The 19,501-nt window shown below is 39.7% G+C and overlaps 1 protein-coding gene across 3 annotated transcripts in view; it reads right to left on the minus strand.

Moving 5' to 3' along the window:
* Positions 1 to 13,461, minus strand: part of slit3 (slit homolog 3 (Drosophila)) — a 170,974-nt gene extending 157,513 nt beyond the window's left edge. Inside the window, exon 1 of one of the 3 annotated variants that reach the window (XM_088398680.1) lies at positions 13,259 to 13,461. In XM_088398680.1, the coding sequence (XP_088254806.1) occupies positions 13,259 to 13,269 (11 nt within the window). In that variant the 5' untranslated portion in view covers positions 13,270 to 13,461. Of the gene's footprint in view, positions 1 to 10,341; positions 10,975 to 13,258 lie in introns of those variants that run through there. The other 2 variants (XM_088398590.1, XM_088398507.1) reach the window with 2 other exon arrangements.
* Positions 13,462 to 19,501: the final 6,040 nt, after the last annotated feature.

The raw sequence follows: 19,501 nt of genomic DNA on the forward strand, positions 1-19,501 counted from the left end.
TTTTCATGTCAAAGCTGACTTCATTAGTTAAGAGGAAACCCAGACTGGACGATTCTCTTCGATTATTTTAGGGACAATTTGTTTCAAAATTGGAACAATTGCTGCACAGTATAGGCGAAGAGCATGCTGGTGTTGCGGCTACTGTGCATTTGTGACCCGCCCTGCAGTAAAGCTTCACTCTCACTTGAACTGACCAGCTGGCAGTGTGACAGCGCTAACAACTACTTGTTCACATTCATGTGTGTACGTTTATAACAAGAGGCGGGAGTGAAACGGCAGGTGTTCTCGGGAAGTAGAAACTTCGCGACCCAACCGCAAGTTGAGCGGTGCGTGCATGGAAGGAAAGAATGGCGACAAATGGCAACACAAGCGACAAAATCTCCTCAGAGAAGGGGAGGAGGCTTGATATTGTGTCCCGTTTTGTTTGTTTGTTTGACTTGACTTGACTTGACTTGACTTGGTTTGTTCTCAGTACAAGCACAAAAGATGGAAACTGTTTTGTGCATGAAAAGGTTATTTTTGTCTTGTGTTTAATTATGATTTTGTACTGCGTAAATGTAAAAATGTTTTTACAAGTTGCTTTAGTCCAATAATCAATTTGGATGAGCTAGATTTTAAGATAGCAAGGCTATGGCAAGGCCGTTCGCCGATAGTTTTAGTGATTTTTTTGTCGTCGCAAGGACATTTTGAACATGTTCACAATACTCTTGGGACAAGAAAAGTACAGGCAAACGTCTGGTGACCGACTAGAGAACATTTGCTACCTTGAACAAACCCTGCCGAGAACGCAACATTCTCGACCTTTGACAGTGCTCACAATCGTTCGCCCCTCAGTGGGATAGGGCCTTAAACTTGATATTTTTAATGCCGTACTTGTACTTTTACAAGATTCTTTTTGACAAGTATCTACACTTCTGTTTTTGTGTAGACTGAAAGTATTTTTGCCTCTTCTGCTGGCATGAAGCTAAAATAGGAATCCTGACTTCAAATGCTCTTTGGCTCTTTCGCAGTCTCATCTACAACATGTGTTTGCCTTTTCTTGACCTTTGAGCTTCTTTGCTTCCTTTCTGTCTGAGACAAGTTTCCTCTCTTAGATATTTCACTCTTCTGAGGAGCACAGAAAAAAGGAGAAAAAAAAATGAGATTCTGGACTTCCTGCACTAATCTCTTGTTATTTTTTCCACAAAGCACTTTTAATCGTTCCTCCTTTTCTTGCCCTCAGATAGGTATGCTCAATTTCGCCCGGGACGACTTGGAACCAGGCAAAGGAATCCTAATTGCCCACTTCCTCCCCTTCAATCCCCTCGACCAGTTCTCCGACATGTCTGTCACCAGAGAAGAAAGGGCTGACGTCGGGCATGAAAGTTCAACTGGCGGGTTTTGTGATGTAACATTAGCTACTCATGGTAAAGTGTCCAGGAGAGGAGAATAGGTTGATACACAAGGTCTCCATAACATCGATTCACTCTGACAATTAATCGAGTCAGATGAAAGTAATCCAACTAAATGATATCAAACGTTAACTGTAGAAGAACAAAGAATAAGTACAACTGGAAGTACAAAACCATTTCACTTTACATTTGATTATAAGTGGAATTAATTGTATCATAATTTGAATTCTTTCCATTTTAGTGTAAAACGGGTAAATCACATCTTGGTGCAAGTGGACTGGATCACAAGTATTCTAATCAGCGTGTCATAATTGAAGTGAACGACATTTAATTAGCACTCGAACTCATCATATCGTGATTAGAGTGAAGTGTATTGTCATGCACTTGAGGTCCATATAAGTGAATTATCTGCTGTAAATAAACCTAAGCAATGGAAAATATATGATTAACTTTTGAAGAGAATAAAATACGACTGCACGATATCACCGATGTGCGGACAATTCAGAAGACAGTTTCAAAGGGACCATTGCTAGAATCTCAGATTGAAAACAGATGGAACTGTTTGTGACGGCCAGAAGCAAGGATCTGAACGATTTCAGCCACCCGTTCAACAAGAGTAAAACAAATGGTGGAAATGCTCCTCCAATCCGCCAAGACAACCTAAGAACAATCAGTTGGGAGGTTTGGAATTTCAATCGTCAGCATTGGCCAATGTTGAGGAATGAGTAGACGAGTCTTAAAGACAAAAGCCAAGCAGAGGCGCAGTCTTAGCTTTGATAATCGTTACATGCTTAAATGTCGGGAGAAGTTTGGATGAACACCTATGATTTTTTGTAAAGAAATGCATATTTGGCTCCAATGGAGAAAAAACACGGTACCAAGGTTCACGATGTCTCTCTCATCAAGCACGATAGTGTCCTACTTCTTCCAAAACAACCATCCATGTAGGCCAGTGAAGATGAATTAATTTTATCGTTCATATAATTCAACGTGCAGATCAACCACCATCACTTGGCCTGGCAGAATATACAGCGCGAGAGTAAACATTTGCAAACACCGCTGAGAGGAATCTGCTCTGCGGTTTATTGCCGTCACAGCACGACGGCAAGATTGTTCCTCATGTCGCCTTTGAACATTTCTCAGAAGACGTCTGCCGTGGACCCTTTTCAGCTGAACGGTCTCGGTGCTTTGTCACTGGCCGGAATGCAGACGGTGCCAAAGGAAACGAACGCGAACCCGAGTTGACCTTACATATACAAACAGATGAAAGGCAAGACTGGACATGAAAAGATGTAAAAAGTCGGTCATATTTTTGGGGACTACAGTGTAAAGGCCGCTAATGTATTTTCTTAAAGGGACAATCCAGTCTTGGGCTGTCTTCACACTTGGTTGAGTGGAGATGAAAGCTGGTTGATTGCCTTGCTAGTGTAGTTCAAGCGTGAATAGAGGAACTACGACAACTCTGTCAAATAGTAGATATAAATGGCAAAAGGACATCTGACAACTGCTTGTGTCAACTTCAATTCCTGGAACGCTGCATTCAATCAGGAAGATTAGAAGAACCTCACTGGAAGGGTTGCAGCGTGTGAAGCCGGCAGATCAAAATATTTTTGCAAAATTGCCAGCAATTTAAATCAAAATGAGATTGTTCAAGTTTGGCAAAATTGGCATCAATACACAAAATGTCATAATGAGTCCAAATTGGGTGACAGTTGTCATTGAAGAAGAAGTACTAGAAGTAAAATCAGTAGTAGTAGTAACTAGAAGTAGAAGAAGCATCTTTATATGTATTTTGTAGATATCTGGGGAAACTTTTGGTCAGGTGTAAAATGCCAGTATGAATGCCAAGAAACAAATCCCGTCATCACATAACCGAGTTTGTTGCCATTCAAGAGAACAAAAACATACATTTGCGGCAATGAATCTCTGGAATTTTGCGAACGACACAGACTCAATGCATCTCCACCCCAAGATAGGAAACTGACGCTCACTTGAGATGTATCACTTCAACATACTTCCTTGACACAATTACTTCCTTCCAGAGAGCCATGACGTAGACGCCTTTAAATGTTCATGAAAATGTAGAAAAATAAATAGATAGGTGCCACAGAAATCTATTTACTGCCGGTCGGTGGCTTTGTTTCATCGTTCAACCTTTGTTATTGCTGCGGTCCCTTCAAGGGAGAAGGCCAAAATTTTGCAGCACTATGTTACTGAGGAAAACAGAAGGGGGGGTAGAATATACGACACGCCGTTGCGTAGTCAAAAGTAGAAACTGCCTCTTGTTGTTTCGCACTGCAATTTCTACAATATCGTGCATTTAAAATACGATGAAAAAATTTGGGGTCCATGATCAAACCGCGTTAGAAACTCGCATAGAATCGAAGCGCGTAAAATCGAGACTAAGCTGTAGTCGGCAGCTTGTGTCAACACACATTCTTTACTGGGAGCCTGATCAGGATTAAGCATTCCAAATTGTTTTGTGGAAACATAACTTCACTGCCCAATTTCCAATTGGTGTTGACTTCCCTTACTCTGTCACTTGAACGCATCTTGCACATTCAGCGTCTTTGTTCCATCACGGTTTACAGCATGATTTTTTTTTTTTTTTTTTATTGCCGCCAAGCTCCCGCCCTTTTGCCAACGCCAATCCTGCTCTGCCTGAAGAAAAATAAAGTCATCGTTTGTTGACAAGAACGACGGTTGTACCACTTGAAAAGAGATCTACCCTGTCCCTTTGTTTGAGGTTGGCGAGCTAAACAAGCTTGTAAAATGTCGCTGTGATTGGTTAGCGCCGTCAGAGTTTATTGGGTGACTCGCTTCTGTCTGGATTTACACGACACCGAGGTGCTGGTGTTTGGACTGATGGGAGACCCCTCAACACAGACGTTTGCTCAGTGCAGACAAACAAATGAATTGGCAAGGCAATAATCAACTAATTGATGACTAACAATCAATCAGGATTAATTGATTAGTGGTGTTTTGAAGTGTTGAGTTCCGACAGAGTGCACTTCTTGGTTGCTACCTGCAGAGGCACTGTTGATTCAGGTTGCACTAGTTTGCAAAAATCCATGGCATTACGTAAGCTACTGTATCAGATTTTCATGTAGCATTAATTATTAAAATAGTCTAGAGTCCATTTTTATCATGCAAATGTATAAATACATTTTTGTATTTATTTTTGAAAATAATCAAAGATAATAAAATACAATTAGAACAGCAGTTAATGGGAAATCTATTTCCTATGTGGCTAATACTGTGTGATAAAAAGAAACAAAATGGATAATCCAAAAGGCAATAAAAAATGAATATTAATTAAAAAGCTATATTTTCTGTATGAACCGCAAATAAAAACAGCTAATAAAATTAAGCAACAGTAATCTGGACAGAAGCGAATAAATGTTTTTTAAAAATATGGTTGGTTTTACAAATTCTCTAAATCAATAGTCGATCTGAAGACAGTGCAATTCCATCATGTTTTTAAAAAGACTGACTTAAAAAAAGAAAAAGCTCTACATCCCAAGGTGTTGACAAGAAACATTTCTCTATCTGATCTGACCCTTGACCTCAGCTACCTAAAACATTTTGGGAAATCTCTTGCTCTTCCTGTGATCCAGAACATTAATACCCACCGGTGACTGCAGAAAATGAAAGCGAACGAGCAGAGGGGAAAAGAGGACGTGTTGCTTTGGTGACAGCCGCCAAACACAACAGTGGCTTGTTAATGTCATATAAATTCAAACACACACACACATACACACACAGTTTGTCTGCCCCACCATTCAAAACAAAGACTGCAATTATTTTCACTTCATGACAACTTTTTTATCAAAAAAATTGCATTTTATGAGCCATGATAATCCGTGTCCATATATGTACACAGTGTCTCTTCTCTTTGTACTGTTAATGACCCTTACACCTAATCATCAATCAATGTGATCAAAGAAAAAGGGCATTTTAAAAGCAACGCTTTAGTCAAACTAAGGCAGAATTTGGAGGCGAAATCGAGGAAAAAGTTTGTTATCACAATTTACAACTGGTCATATTTTAGATTACGGAACAGATCAATAAATCAAAAACGGTAGCTTATTTCTTTTATTTTTTTCAATTCTGTATCCACAACTTTATATGAATCGCCATCAAATTTTATGAGCTCTCCTCTGGTAGGTTGTTTTTGCAGAATCCTGCTAAACTGCCCACAGAAATAAGAGCAATTAAATCAACAGCATTTAAATTTCTCCTAGTGGAGAAAAAATCATTCACTCACAATTTAAATTTCAAATCTTACATCTGCGCCAGTACGTGGGAGCCTCATACTCATGTGTGTTACGGTTTCCCAGAAAGCCTGAAAACCAAAGTGCTTAAGCCAGCTGGCCGCCCGAGCAGTGCAACAAGTCATGAAAGAGAAGGTCAGCTGGAGCGTCACCCACTGACCTACAAGTGCAAAGCCAAACTTTTTGTTTTGGCTTCAGTGCATCAAACGATTTGTGACCAAGGGATCATCAGCGGCATAATGAATAAGTAGCTTGTGGCTTTTTATGTCGTAGTACTTAAAAAATAAAATGTCTGCAATAGCAATAAGGCTCTGCGATGACATCAGCGCCACCCTGCCCGCGTTCTCGCTGAGGCGTCCCACAGACATGCAGAAGTGCAGCACAAACAAAAACATGGCCAATGCTTCCAAAACTCAAAGTGAACACATTGCGGTCAGATGACATACTCTGTTAAAAAGTCTAAACGGTCCGTGTGGTTGTTTAACTTAATCGAGTCTCGCAGAGATTCCGCTCGCCACCGTTGGAACGTTGCCGCTGACGAGCTCGGAGGAGGGCGTGGCGCTGATGGAGGCTGATCACAGTTAAGTGGAAATTGCAGCAGGCTGGATGTTTATGGTAAACTGAAGGTGTGCAATGTAAAGAATGCTTGGGAAAAAAAAATAATTCCAAGATATTTCTGGGCAATTATTTTCAATTTTGATTTACTCTTCTCCTATCCAAGCAGTCGATCTGGTCTCCCGTGGTTTTCAATATTCCACGGCAGGTTATCCAGGGGTTATTTTCACCACCATTGACTTTTATTCCCACTTCCCTCCCCTTCTCAACTTGTGTCTTGTACTTGCAACCACTTCTGGGACTCTTTTTTTTTGACATTAGTATTCTCCAAGTGCATACATATGGTTTGAACTAGCGATAAAAAGGAGCGTAAAAATAGTAGTAGTTGTAGAAGTAGTAGTAGAAGTAGCCCCCACAAATGTTTTTTCCCCTTCTCAAATGTTCTATTGCAGTATTGAATTGGGAGGGCGTGTGGACTAAAGTATTGCGACCCAACAATGTGACCCTCATTTGCACGTTCTAGAAGTTGCCCGATTGTTGGCTGTCTCAAGTATACTGAGAGATTGATTTTTTTTCTCATGATACATAAGATATGATGACACAGCCATAAAAACGAGTACGCATAATCAGCCCTAATTGGAGTCGATTTCTCTCTTCTGATCAAAGTCACCAAAGGCCTCATTAAAAGAGGAGCTAAGTTCTTGTTCTATAAGGTATAAGGGATCTTTAATTCGCGACATACTCTGAAAGCCATCGTAAATGTTACAGTTGTTGAATGTTCCGATCTTTAATTCCCGACATATTCTGAAAGCCAACGCAAATGATACAGTTGTTCAATTTTCCCAATCTGGACATTCTGGCACGATGCTGCCTCTTAACCGGTCGATTTTGAACTTCAACGGGTATCTCGTTTAGAGGAGGTGACTCGCCATTGTTGGTGGGAATGAGTCAGGTGTGTTGAAGAAGGACACTTTTAAAACATGCAAGAGAGCGAGCTTCTCTCTTATTCTGAGCCACTGTCTTGTGTGTTCAGATTTGTCACAAAAAGGTGAAACCTCTTCAACACCTACAATTTGAATTGACCCCTTTGGTGGAGTACATACATACCATCGTCCAAAAAAATCCCAACATTAATATCAAAATCCCGATTCAGACGACTCCAACAGATAGCGATTATCCTGTGGTGTGTGGTAATAAAGATTTTTCTTCTGTATTAGTTCAAGAAATGGTAAGGAACAAGTGTCCTAAGTGTTACAATTTGAATATCACATTCAATAGGTGTCATCAACATGGTTATACCCTTTGGCAATACCCATATATGACGCGGTCTCTCACAGGTTAGTCTTGGTACTACAATGGTTTTGGATTTGAAATCGTACTTTTGCACTTAAGGCCCTTCTTTATACAAAGTGGTACAAAATCCATCAGGTGTTGTGTAATCTATTAAGGCAATTTATCCCAGTTAAGATGTTCAAATATTTAAAACAAAAACCAGCTCACGACATACTAAATTTAAAAATCGCAAAGGCTCTTCGGATCAAGTTCTTGATTAAAATATGTTCAAAATTAGAAACAAGTGTTGCTGGAAGCACATCGGGTGACAATAAGCTTGTTGCCTCGATGTTTTCCATTCACCGTTGCAAATAAACAGCCACCAGGGGACCAAAACCACAAAACATTTTGTATGTTTAAGCAGTATTTTGTGCCAGGATGTGAGCAAATGTGACAAACGGCGTCATCCAACATTGTTTGCGGGAAGGTAGAATGAGAGGGGACAGCTTTGTTTCTTTCTTACCACCGATTCGAGATGATCACATCGAGTTGCTCTCTTTGTTTGTCATGGGCGATGTTCTCTTTTGTACTATTTTGGTGTGAGCCAGAATTTACTGAGGGAGCGATCCCAAGGGATGAATGAAGTTGAAACTAAATCTATCAAATTGTGGAATAAATATGCAATGGATTAATGGCATTACCATTTATTTGAATGATGAAAGATGATCTGCGTTATGAATTACACTAATAATTGACACATCCAAAAAAAATATTAGAAATTACTGTAATTGCCTACAGATGCCATACAATGGCGTCAAAGAACAACTTTTGTCTAAATACAGCTACATTTCCTCAGCATCAAGATGCCACAAGATGGTGCCAAAACAATACTGTATTTCAAATAAAATGTGCGACTAGACAAATGAGTGCAGAGAAGCAAAAATGCGGAGTGTTAATTCATAAAGACTAAATGAGACAACAAACATTCAAGCAGCACTACAAACAGCCTTGGACAACGAGAAGTGTTAATCCATCATTTCAGAAGGGAGAACTAGCTGCTACAACACTCCTTAATATTCCCCCTCCCAGGGGCGTAGGACCCTCAAATCCCACCTTCCATCACAGCCTGCTCTAATTATTTATTTTGTTAGCGTGTAAAATGACTTCAGGGGATTGCTGTGTAAAAGCCTACAGGTCCCGAAAGGTCACCAAACAAAAAAAAAAAGAAGGCTGGCAGAGTTTTTGTTACTACGTTATTTGGTACACCTGCACAATATCATGGAATGAAGGTGTATTACAAAAGTCTCAAGTTTTAAAATGCGTTTATGAGAACAAGTTGTATAAATGCCGTTTTGGTGGCCTCATCAGCACCTAAATGTATTTTTTTTCTTTTTGTAAAGAAATGTTTATGTTTTATGTTTAATCACCGCCCAAAGCTTACTCAATAGCACCTTCTGGAAAGTAAAAAAAGAAAAAAAAACTGACCCAAAGCGCACATAAAGCAGCCTCAAGGATCCAAGCTCAAAACTGAACAGGAAGTAAGCCATTTTGCTTTCAAGCTGCCATTTGGCAAATTTTCAAAACACGATTTTTGACAATTCCAACAGCATTTATCCTACTGATCTCCAATCGCAAGTAGACAGATGAGCAATGGTAAATTATCACACATCCCAGATTTACAAAAACCCATGATGTCTGTTTGCACAAAAAACGGCATATCATCTTTGCACAGTTTTTTTTGTTTAAGCCAGCTCTTGTATTCCCTTGCCGTTGGCTGTGCCTAATAAAGTGTCCAGTGTTTGCTCATGCATCACAGCATGCAAATCATATCAGTGCCTCACTCGAAACTCTTGCACTGATTGTGTTTGTTGTCTCTGGCTGTGTTGTGGATCGCCTGCAGGGGCTTTCGAAGAGGGGGGGGGGGTCTCGACCATTAGCATGGATAATCACTTCCATATAGCTTTGCAGCATAGGTGTACGTCTGTGCATGCAAGTGTTGCATCATCGCCCTTGGGCTCAACAGGTTGGGAAGGTTTCCAACTTTTTTCACCCGTTAACAAAACCTGCTATAACACAACCATGCAAAACAAGTGTTTTAATACTTTTTACCAACAAGAACTGTCCAAAATGGTGACTGGTTGATAATGACTAGAATGAATAAATTAAGCAGGTTGTTCTAATAACTGGGTCCATTTGAGTCTCAACTATGATAACTCAGAGAACGCTGAAGACAAAATTAATACATCATCATTACTTTTTTTATATTTAAAATATGTCAATATTATTTTATTAAGTTGGACAAACTTTCAAATCTTTTTTCAGCCAAGAAAAAAAAAGGAAAAAAAGTACAATCCAAGTCAACCCTGTTTCAGTTACTCTAAATTATAATAAAAATACTTTGAAAACTTGTTTCCACTTGCTTTTGCCAGGAAAAGCCTTATTTTTCGAATGTTAGATTTACATCAGTTGGAAAATGTTTACTATTACATGGCATTTTCGGTTTTCACCCAATGAAACCCCAAACGCTCTTCCTAAAAATTAAAACCTGACCTTAATCTTAATTTTCAATTCCTAGAAATAAAAGAAAACAACAAAATCTCCAAAGTGTTTCGTTGACTTCAAATTGCAATGAGCGATAGCACTCATGATTTGTCCATCACTCCATTCTAAGCACATTTTAATTCTGGGGGTGCACGCAACTTAACTTTTACGTACCAAATCTATTTCTAAGCCTCCAAAATTCAAATGCTGACTCAAATGTAAAATTCAAGGGGACCTTTCAGTTTCACAATAGTATGAAGTAACACATGGCAAATTTCAAAGACGTAATACTTTGGATGCACACTTACAGGCGCTCAGCCCCACGCGGGATCCCCTTCGGTACCGTCTTGAGCCCCAGACCCTGACAGTCCACATGAGATCCGGAGCAGCTGCACTTGTGCGGGCATGTGTGCACGCTCGACACGACGCACAGAACCAGGACCAAGGCCGAAGAGAGAGCCCAAAGCCGGTTCGGTTCGGCCCCCCGAGACATCTTATCCACTCAGATTGAATTAAAACAAGAAATCCCCACGGCTCAAACTTTGCTCTCCAAGCGTTTAAAATGATAAAAAGTTCCACCTAAAGATCGTAATGTGTGGCACAAACGCACTCCTTTTCTGTAGACAAAGTTAAATCGTGTTAAAAAAGAGCAAAACGCGACAAAAACGTGCTGTAAAGAAGTTCACATTCATCCCTCAAGTCGATGCGTAAAGTCTCCAAAAGCGATTTCCTCCATCCAATCCGGTAAGTCATCCAAAACGTCTCCTTCGGGGGAGGTAAAATGTTTAGTTGGGGAGGGGGAATAATAGCCAGTAGCATCCCATCCACTGACAGCAAATAAAAGAAGTGATGTCATGAAAAAAAATCATAAAAGAATGAGAAAGAAAGAAGAAGCAGTCACCGGGAGTGAAGTCGAGAGGGAAGTGGCGCAGCGCAGACTGGTGCGCGCTGAAGGTTTGGAGCGAGACCCGATCCGACCCCCCACCCCCCCACCCCACAGCAAACTTCTTTATTCCTCCCCCCAAATATAATGTCGTAACTCCTTCTTTCTCTTTTTCTCCCCTACAACACAAACCTTTTCTACCCCTTGGGCTATTCTACGCGCATTTTGTGCCATTCGGCTTTTGTTTGTCAGACCATTTTCTAAAATTAAATTATTCTAAAACGGCATAGACATAAAGTGTTGTTTGTATGAAAAAGCACTGAACATGTCAATTTACATTCCACATTTAGCTCAAAATACCGATTCAGCGTCGACGTCTTTCACATTTGTAATCTATATTTGTCCACTAGATGGTACTCATTCCCCCACAAAGCATGCAGCCAAATTTTAAGGAGACCTTGCAACTGAAATGACTGATGACATAATTATTGATAACATACTGGATAAAGCAGCATTTAAATATAAGATAAATTGGATTACTTATTACTGTCCAATAGATGCAACTGTAATATCTTTTTGATACAAGAAGACTAACATTTTCGTCATCATTATTCACTGGCTGAAACTTCTGCCTTCTAAGAAACCAAGTAGTTTCCCTCTAAAAAAAATAAAATAAGCTTTTAAATATGGCTTCTAACTCTGGAAAATCTATTCCCTTTGTCAATGTTGGTGAGCACAAAGTAAATTTATTACAAACTTTAATTGGATGCATTACATAAAAATGTCAGAAGTGTTGTGATAACCATATGAAGGCTACTTTTTAAAAAAAATTGCCCGAGACAAATTAAATATTTAAAGTGTCAGCGTTCAGTATGAAACACTTTAAAGTATCATTAATATTTTCCACTAAATCCTGCTGCCCCCTATTGGTCACTCTTCCATAGGCACACGCCAAGATGTTGAGCTGCTCATTTAAATTAAAGTTGCGTGTGTGGGGTGGGGGGGGGGGTGTAAACCTGACTTGCCTAATGAAATGTCATTAATACTGCAAAGCCCGCAAGCAACAAAGTCAGTCATTGAATGCATCACGGCCAGTACAAGGCTAATTAAAACATTTGTTTCTCTGATGTGTGGACGACTGATGAAACCCGTTGCAGCCCCATTATGCTACCGGTTAAATTGCTTCAATAATAGATTACACAACAATTACTGATTCGGTACAACTTTCAATAAAGCAGTAACTTTTCCAAGTCATTTGTCGTGCAAAACGTGGGATTTCAGAAGCACGACATTCATTTAAAAAGATGTGTATAGAAACAAATAAAAGTCACACTTTGAAGACATGACAGGGAAAAGAAAGTCGTATGCAGAGCACTGGAAGTTTACTTTGCTGCCACTAGTCGCCCCCCTGTGGTGACATCACAAAAGAAAAGTCAAAACTCGCTCATAATTTGTCATACACTGATTGATTCATCTGCAAGTTTTTGCCTCCAAAATGTAGTTGAATTTCAAATTGAATGACTTTCCAAGTGTCCAAAGTATTATTAGATACCTTTGGGACCGTGTCAGTCAAAACCAAGCATGCCTTTTTCTTGACAGATCAGCCTTTTACCCACAAAACCTGCAACTATTTTCTTAACTGCATGCCGTCCCTCCAACATTTGATTAAAATTTCCCCCTTGCACCACAGCCACTTTTATTATTTCAGGCACATGTGAAAATTTAGTCAGAGCTCAGCAGCAGGGGGACTGCAGAAGCGGTTGACTTGTATTCCCTCAACATCCAACCCGAACCTCCCTGCTGCCCCCTGGCATGATGAGGAGATTAAAGTCGGTCGGAGTCAACCGGCTCTGCCCCTGAGGTTGCCCCCCGCTACTCCTACCCACCCTCCTAAAGGGCAGCTTGCCAACAAGTGTGAACCTTCCAACGTAGCATCTGAGCATGTGGCGAGGCCTGCTAATATTTTAAATCAGACCATTTTTACACTCCACAGAAAAACACTATATCCTTTACAGTTATACAGAAATGTGTTCCATTCCTAAATAGATGTAGATAAACAAAATTTAACTTGAACACTTGTGATCAGGCATCACATTGTTTCATTATCTTAAGAACTGTAAGATGTAGGCCGAAATTAAGAAAAAAATTTACAAATTAAAGCAGCACTGCCACCTGATAGGCTAAAAAATGACACCTCTGCAAAGGAAGTTCTACAAACATTAATCAATGCTATTCCAAACAAACACATCAGGCTCATTCCGTGCAAATTGGCTGGAAGGGATGTAGCAGGGAGGGGGAGTGTGTAGCTGATCTCAACACAATGTGAAAGTCCATTTACTTACTGGATCTGCATGGTGGTCTACGCTCTCACAGTGCCCCTGGAAATAATGTTGTTAACTCCACTCTGTCTGCGCTTTGGTTTCATTTAGCTGATTTATCTTGCAATTATTGTGCGCTACCTCTGTAAACACAATGTGTGGAGAAATGATTTGCATGCAGCACACTGAGAAGCTAACTCAAACTCAGAAAGCAGATTTGAAATGTTGGCTGAACAGCTGATTGGCTCTGGAAAGAGGGCGCGGCACAAATCAGTCACAAGACCAAGGTAACAGGTGGTCTGTGATGAATATATAAAAAAAATATCATAAATATTATTTATGTCACCACGGGGGTCGCGAGTGTGCTAGAGCCTATCCCAGCCATCATTGGGCAGTAGGCATTGGATGGATGGATGGAATACTGGTTTTAGATACTGAAAAACTAGATTTACTAAAATGAAGGAAGAATTGATAATACTTCCATCCGCAAGATGTCGGATAAAGGTGGTCTTTAAAAGCAAACAAGAAATGAATGATGGTAACCGCCAAAAAAACAAGTGGACATGGATCATTCCTTCTTTATTCTGACGCAAACCGCACCTCGGTGTTTTGCGCACATGAAACCACTCGCTTGAACACACATGTCATTAACTTTTGAGGCTTTGTAAAATATTCGCTCAGACCCTTTTGATTCATGATCACGACATGTACACTTTGGCCTGCCAAAACCAAAAACATGTCGAGTTCTTGACCGGATGACACAAGCAATCATTTGTGACGATGCGGCTCTCCCATTTCTTTCTTCTTCTTACAGACTTGATTAGCGGTGATACAAAAACAAAAAAAAAGTGATCTAAAATAGATAAAAGACAAAGAATTGAACTGGAGTTCTGTCACATGCAAATGATCCAAGGCTCACTCAGACAACCTGTACAGTAACTCAAATTACCAGTGACCCGATTAACAACATTTTGGAGATACAAGCTATTATTTGGAATTGAGCTCACAGCAAAACTTGGAGTTTCAGCCCCCAGACATTAGTGGCGGAATGTCCATCATAAAAGAGAAGTACACGTGCATTGAACAGACAATATTTTTAATTTAATTTTTAAAGGTATGGAGAGTCATTTCTAAAAAGTCTATAAATGTCATGTTTTAAAATGAGTTTGAAATTATATTGAGGTGTCTTGGGATCATTGCTTTTTACGATTAATATAGAAAATAGTAAGGGGTTATAATTGTGCAATTGACCCTAACAAATGACAACCAGCACAATCTTCCCTTCCCAGTGAAGGCCTGCAAGCACATAAAAGTCCCAGGAAATATTGGTGATATTTGTGCAGGTCCATTTTGACTCATGTCTAACGAGCCGTGTGTTTGGTGATTCAACTTTATATTGAGAAACGACACATCAATGAATTTCACGCAATTTGTATGCATTGCAACACAAGAATGAAGCAGAAACATGAGAGAGAAACAGCCACTGTGTGACTTTTTGAGCTTGTTGAGTGGCAAGTATCCAAGAACAATATTTCTGTTCGCATTGGCAAGGTTCACTCCCATGCAAAAAAAACACACACATGCATAGAGAACACGGTTTTGCACAAGGGAAATTATAATGTACTTATGGAGAGAGACAGAAAATAAACAAGAGTTTGTGGCCTACAGTGACGGGAAAGACAAGCTAATGTGCTGACTTGTTGAACACTAATGATGTCTGTGTGTGTGTGTTGTGTGTGTGTTTAGTGCAGAGGTTAAGGGGTTAGCCAATAAAAGCAGAACGCTAAAAAAAGACAATGAATAATTAATTAGCTGATGGATGAAGTTTGTTTACAACACTTATGAATCTGACTTCATTCAAAACTATGGTAGGATTTCTATCGAGAGCAAAATTCTTATTGCTTCTCATGGCACAGTCAAAAATTCCAAAGTATCCTGTTTTGTATCACACACACACACACGGAATGTAAGATTTGGACACAAATTGTGGGATCTGATGGGAAACGTTCCCTAAGCAAAAACCTATGCTTATGTCAAAAAGAACTAAACAGATATGAAATCAAGCACAGACAGTTATCGGGAGGAGGTTGTTGTTTTTTAACATGTTTAGACTACACAGGAGAGAAATATTTGGGAACGTCATACGGAATGGTAAGGAAGGAAAAGACAATTTATCAACTATATAACTTCGCCATATACAGGTCTGCTAGCTTAATGCTAACACACAAAGCAAAATTCCATTGGCGAGGCAATGGAACAAGAAATCTCACAGGTTAGTCTTTTTGTCTTTTGCAAAACTCATTTTTACTTTATCGTCGTCTTCGTGTTACATTATCAAAAGTGTCTGTATTATACTGCCCCCTGTGGTCAAGTCACACACACCAGAGGGAGGCCCATTGAATCAAAGCAAGAAATCATGAAGAAAAAATTATTTTCTATTTAATTGTTTTTAATTATGTCGGACAATAATAATTATTCATGCTTTGTTGGTGTTTTTTACCCAAAGGGCTCAGTATTGAGTTGCAGGGCTAATTTTAGAATAAATCAACTCATAAGTCAAGGCATTACTGTATTTAAAGTTTCCCAAAGTGTCAGTTGCATCTGCCAGCTCTACATATCGCCTTTACTAATCGGCAAATTTAAACTCAATGGCCTGGTTGTGTAGTGGGAAAAACAATCAATGCATTTACTATTTTTTGTATCAGTGCTTGTACTTTTTCTTGTATACTGCAATATTTAATTTAACGTCACAGATATATTGTTAAGACACATTGAAACTATTTTTAATTAACTTTGCTTTACTGGCAAACAGTGTACCCCGCCTGTCCCTCTAAATCGAATGGGATTGGCTCCAATAAAAAGTGTTCTAGAAAATGGATGGATGGATTGAAATTTTTTTCAATTTTCAGAAGATATACTGTTTTAACCTCTCAATTTTTCAAATCCCACAATTCTTCATTCGACTTTGGCACTTTACAAAGTTCCGCTTGGCTGTTTTTTCCCCACAAATTCCACTATGGAGTTTACGCTTTGAAACCGTTTGAGAAGCACCTGACAACTACGGCAGCACCAATTTAAGTTATTATTCTGTGCACTTTTGCTGACTAAAACTTTGTGAATACCTGACATTCGACTTGGCACACTCAAGGCAGAACCCCGCCTCCGGACGTGGCGAGCTACCTCGGGATCAAACCAGGAGATGAACGGGATTGAAAAGTCCCTGGGTAGGATCGGAATCTTGGCGAGGAAGGGATCAAATGTTTTCAAGAAGAGATCGCCGTGATCAGATAAAAGCCAAGTCAAAGTACAAACTGTGAGTGGGAATAAGGAACAGGGGATTTTAGGTGTCAGGAGGGAAGGGATGAAGAGGATGAGGAGGAAGTGGTTGCGGGAAACTCCCTGACACTGTCAAGAGTTGAGGTTTAAAGTTGTTTTGGGAACATGTTGACAATTGTTTAAGTGGAAAAGGGGTACAATAGTGATCAAAATTGAAAAAGCTTCAACCCAAGTCATTACCTTAAAATGGAAGCATGTGGAGCAGCTAAAGTTTTATTCTTCTTTCAAATATTATACATAATGACAATCATCATTGTGGAAGAAAAATCTGCTTTTTTATTCTAACTGGATGACACACCCTAACCTTCTTCAAAGGGGCCTGGCATTTATTAGGGTGAAAGCAACGTGTAAAAAATAATTGGGGGAAATATAAAGACTTGACTGTCAAGATTTTCTATTTGGATGCAGTGTTTATCTTTTATTTTCCTTCGAATCAAGTGAGGGCCATGACTCGTCTAACAATTAATTTGGGCTCGGCAGCTATCAGATTGGCAACGACATTTGGGTATAGTCATTATTTGAGCGGAGGGTACTTTTACCAAATATCTTACGTATGCACCAGGATCGTCTGGTTATAATTGCATGTTTATTTTTCAAGTCGATGAAGCCCCAAATCATTACAGCATTTGTTAGAGTAGAGACCCCCAAATGATGAATAAGACATACTGTATTTGTGCATTAAGATCGTCTTGAATTTAGTGCAGTCTTAAATCTAAAGATTTGAGGAAATAATATATAGCTACATCAATATTATGTATTTTAAGTGAAATTTCTTTCCTCAAGTCATGGACGCACCTGCTGATTAACTGCCGCTTGGTATCTAAGCGCAGCATGCTTTTTTAAAAAAAAAAAAAAGTAACTTGTCAAAGGTGCGGTGTTCCTTGATTCAAGTCAATTCATGACGATTCATCGCCGATTACAGCACTATTTCTTCCTAATATATAAACATACTATTGAAAGGGATGAAAATTTGGAGAACTAATTAAAATCAGCTCGGGATTTAGTTATAAACATTAAGACATCTATAAGTCATGTTCAAAACACCCAAAAGTGCTTTAGTGTGTCAAAAGTGTGAACTTTTAAGGAAAAGGCAGCGCAGTGGGCAAAAAGATGAGGATTAACATTACATGAAAGTGTGCTCCTGGAATTAATACTGCTTTCACCCCCCCCCAACTCACACACACGCACAGTGGTCTTATTAGGCAACTACAGCTGTGTAACAGGAGTGTTTGTCCTTGACGCGGCCGAGAGATGACTGATAGCGTCGCACATCAATGCGAGTTTATGAGTCAGCGTCTCAACTAATGGAGGCGATGAAATAAATGCGCGCAAGTCCAAATGTTTTCCGCTTGTTGCGCCGCTGGCTTTTTAGAGCAAAACGTGAAAGAAAAAAGCTCCAGATTGTTGCTTAATAACAAGCATTTCAACCGAGCAGCTAAATGGTGTTTTTGTAAGTGGGCCGTGCATTTTGGGACTTGGGCCTTCAGTGTGGACCTGCTCAATTAACCTAAATTGTGAACCCTTGCGTATTTGCACTTTGACATTCTGGATTTTTGGAAGCAACCCACAGTATCCTTCTATTTTACTGTTAGGCCAAAGTCATCTCAAATGTGAAAATATTGCTTTCTTACCATGTTGTGTCATCTTGGGAACAATTCATTAAAGAAGTAGGGAAAAGGCGGTTCATACCCATATCAAATTGAAAAGTAGCACTTTGTCACCATCTATTGGCATGTAGAGATAATTACAAACCTTTATGGGTGGACACAACTACGTACTCTCCGCAGGGTTATTGCGCAGGTCACAGTCACGTTGTAATTATACACAATATTTCACAAATATTACATCGAAAAACAACATGTACTTGTTACGTTTCACAGGATTTTGCTTTTTAAGGAAAACATACAGCTCTGCAGTGGCACAATGACATGTTTTAAGAGGAAAAATAGCTGAGTGTAATCCTGCGGGCCATTCATTGAGTGCACAAACTCATGTACTAATCAAGTACAAATACAAAATACAATAAACTCAATTTGTGGCTGTAATGTGACGCCATTCTTCAAGGCTACAAGTCACAATGCTCAAGAGTTTGACTCTACTACGAGGTCACATGTAGATTTCAAACTCAACATTTAAATCAAATTATCCAAACATGTTTGCAGGGCCGAAGGTGGTGTGGGGGGTTGCTTCCAAAGACCTTGCCGGCTTTTCCTCTCCCAGGATATTAATGAGGAAATGACGCATACAAAGAAAAGAAGCAATGAGCGATGGCAGTTTCAGGCGGACGAGGGCCGGTGATTAATCCCGCAAAGAGTCAACTCCGCTGGGAATTCCATCAAAAGAAGCAGGGGCGGGGGCAAGAGGGTTTTAATTGCCGATCCCCTCTCCTTTCCCAAATTGCTTACCTACCTTCATGATCCTGCCTTCCCGGTTGTTGTTGGTGGTGGGGGGGGGGGGGGGGGGGACGGGGGCTCCAATGGAATCCAGCAGGCCTCACGCACACATTCACACACCAAAAATGACTTTCAGATGTGGAGTAAAAAGCAATGCAATAGGTGTCTATCCATGGTCTTAAAATCACCCTTAAGTCTTAAATGCATTGTTATTATTCTTGCGTTTAGACATATGGTACCAGTGATGTTTAAGGGTAAGGTGTTTTTTTCAGGGATATAATTGTATAAAATAATACTTATGCGTTGTTGCAATGACTCCCACTGAAGTCTGCTGTGGTTGTTTCAATAATAGTTAAAGGCAATTACACTGTCTGTTATTCGATCTCGGGAGCGGAGAAAAGAGGTGTCTATTTGAGGCGAGGTATTTATTTATTCAAGTGACCCTGATAATTCTTAGTGGAGAAATTTTATTAGAGGGGTGGCCACAATGGTATAAGAAATACAGCATCTGTGATTGTCTTTGTGATTGTGTTTTTTA

The sequence above is a fragment of the Syngnathus floridae genome, chromosome 1 (genome assembly GCF_059516105.1).
Source record: "Syngnathus floridae isolate MCC-2025c chromosome 1, RoL_Sflo_1.0, whole genome shotgun sequence".
Taxonomy (NCBI): domain Eukaryota; kingdom Metazoa; phylum Chordata; class Actinopteri; order Syngnathiformes; family Syngnathidae; genus Syngnathus; species Syngnathus floridae.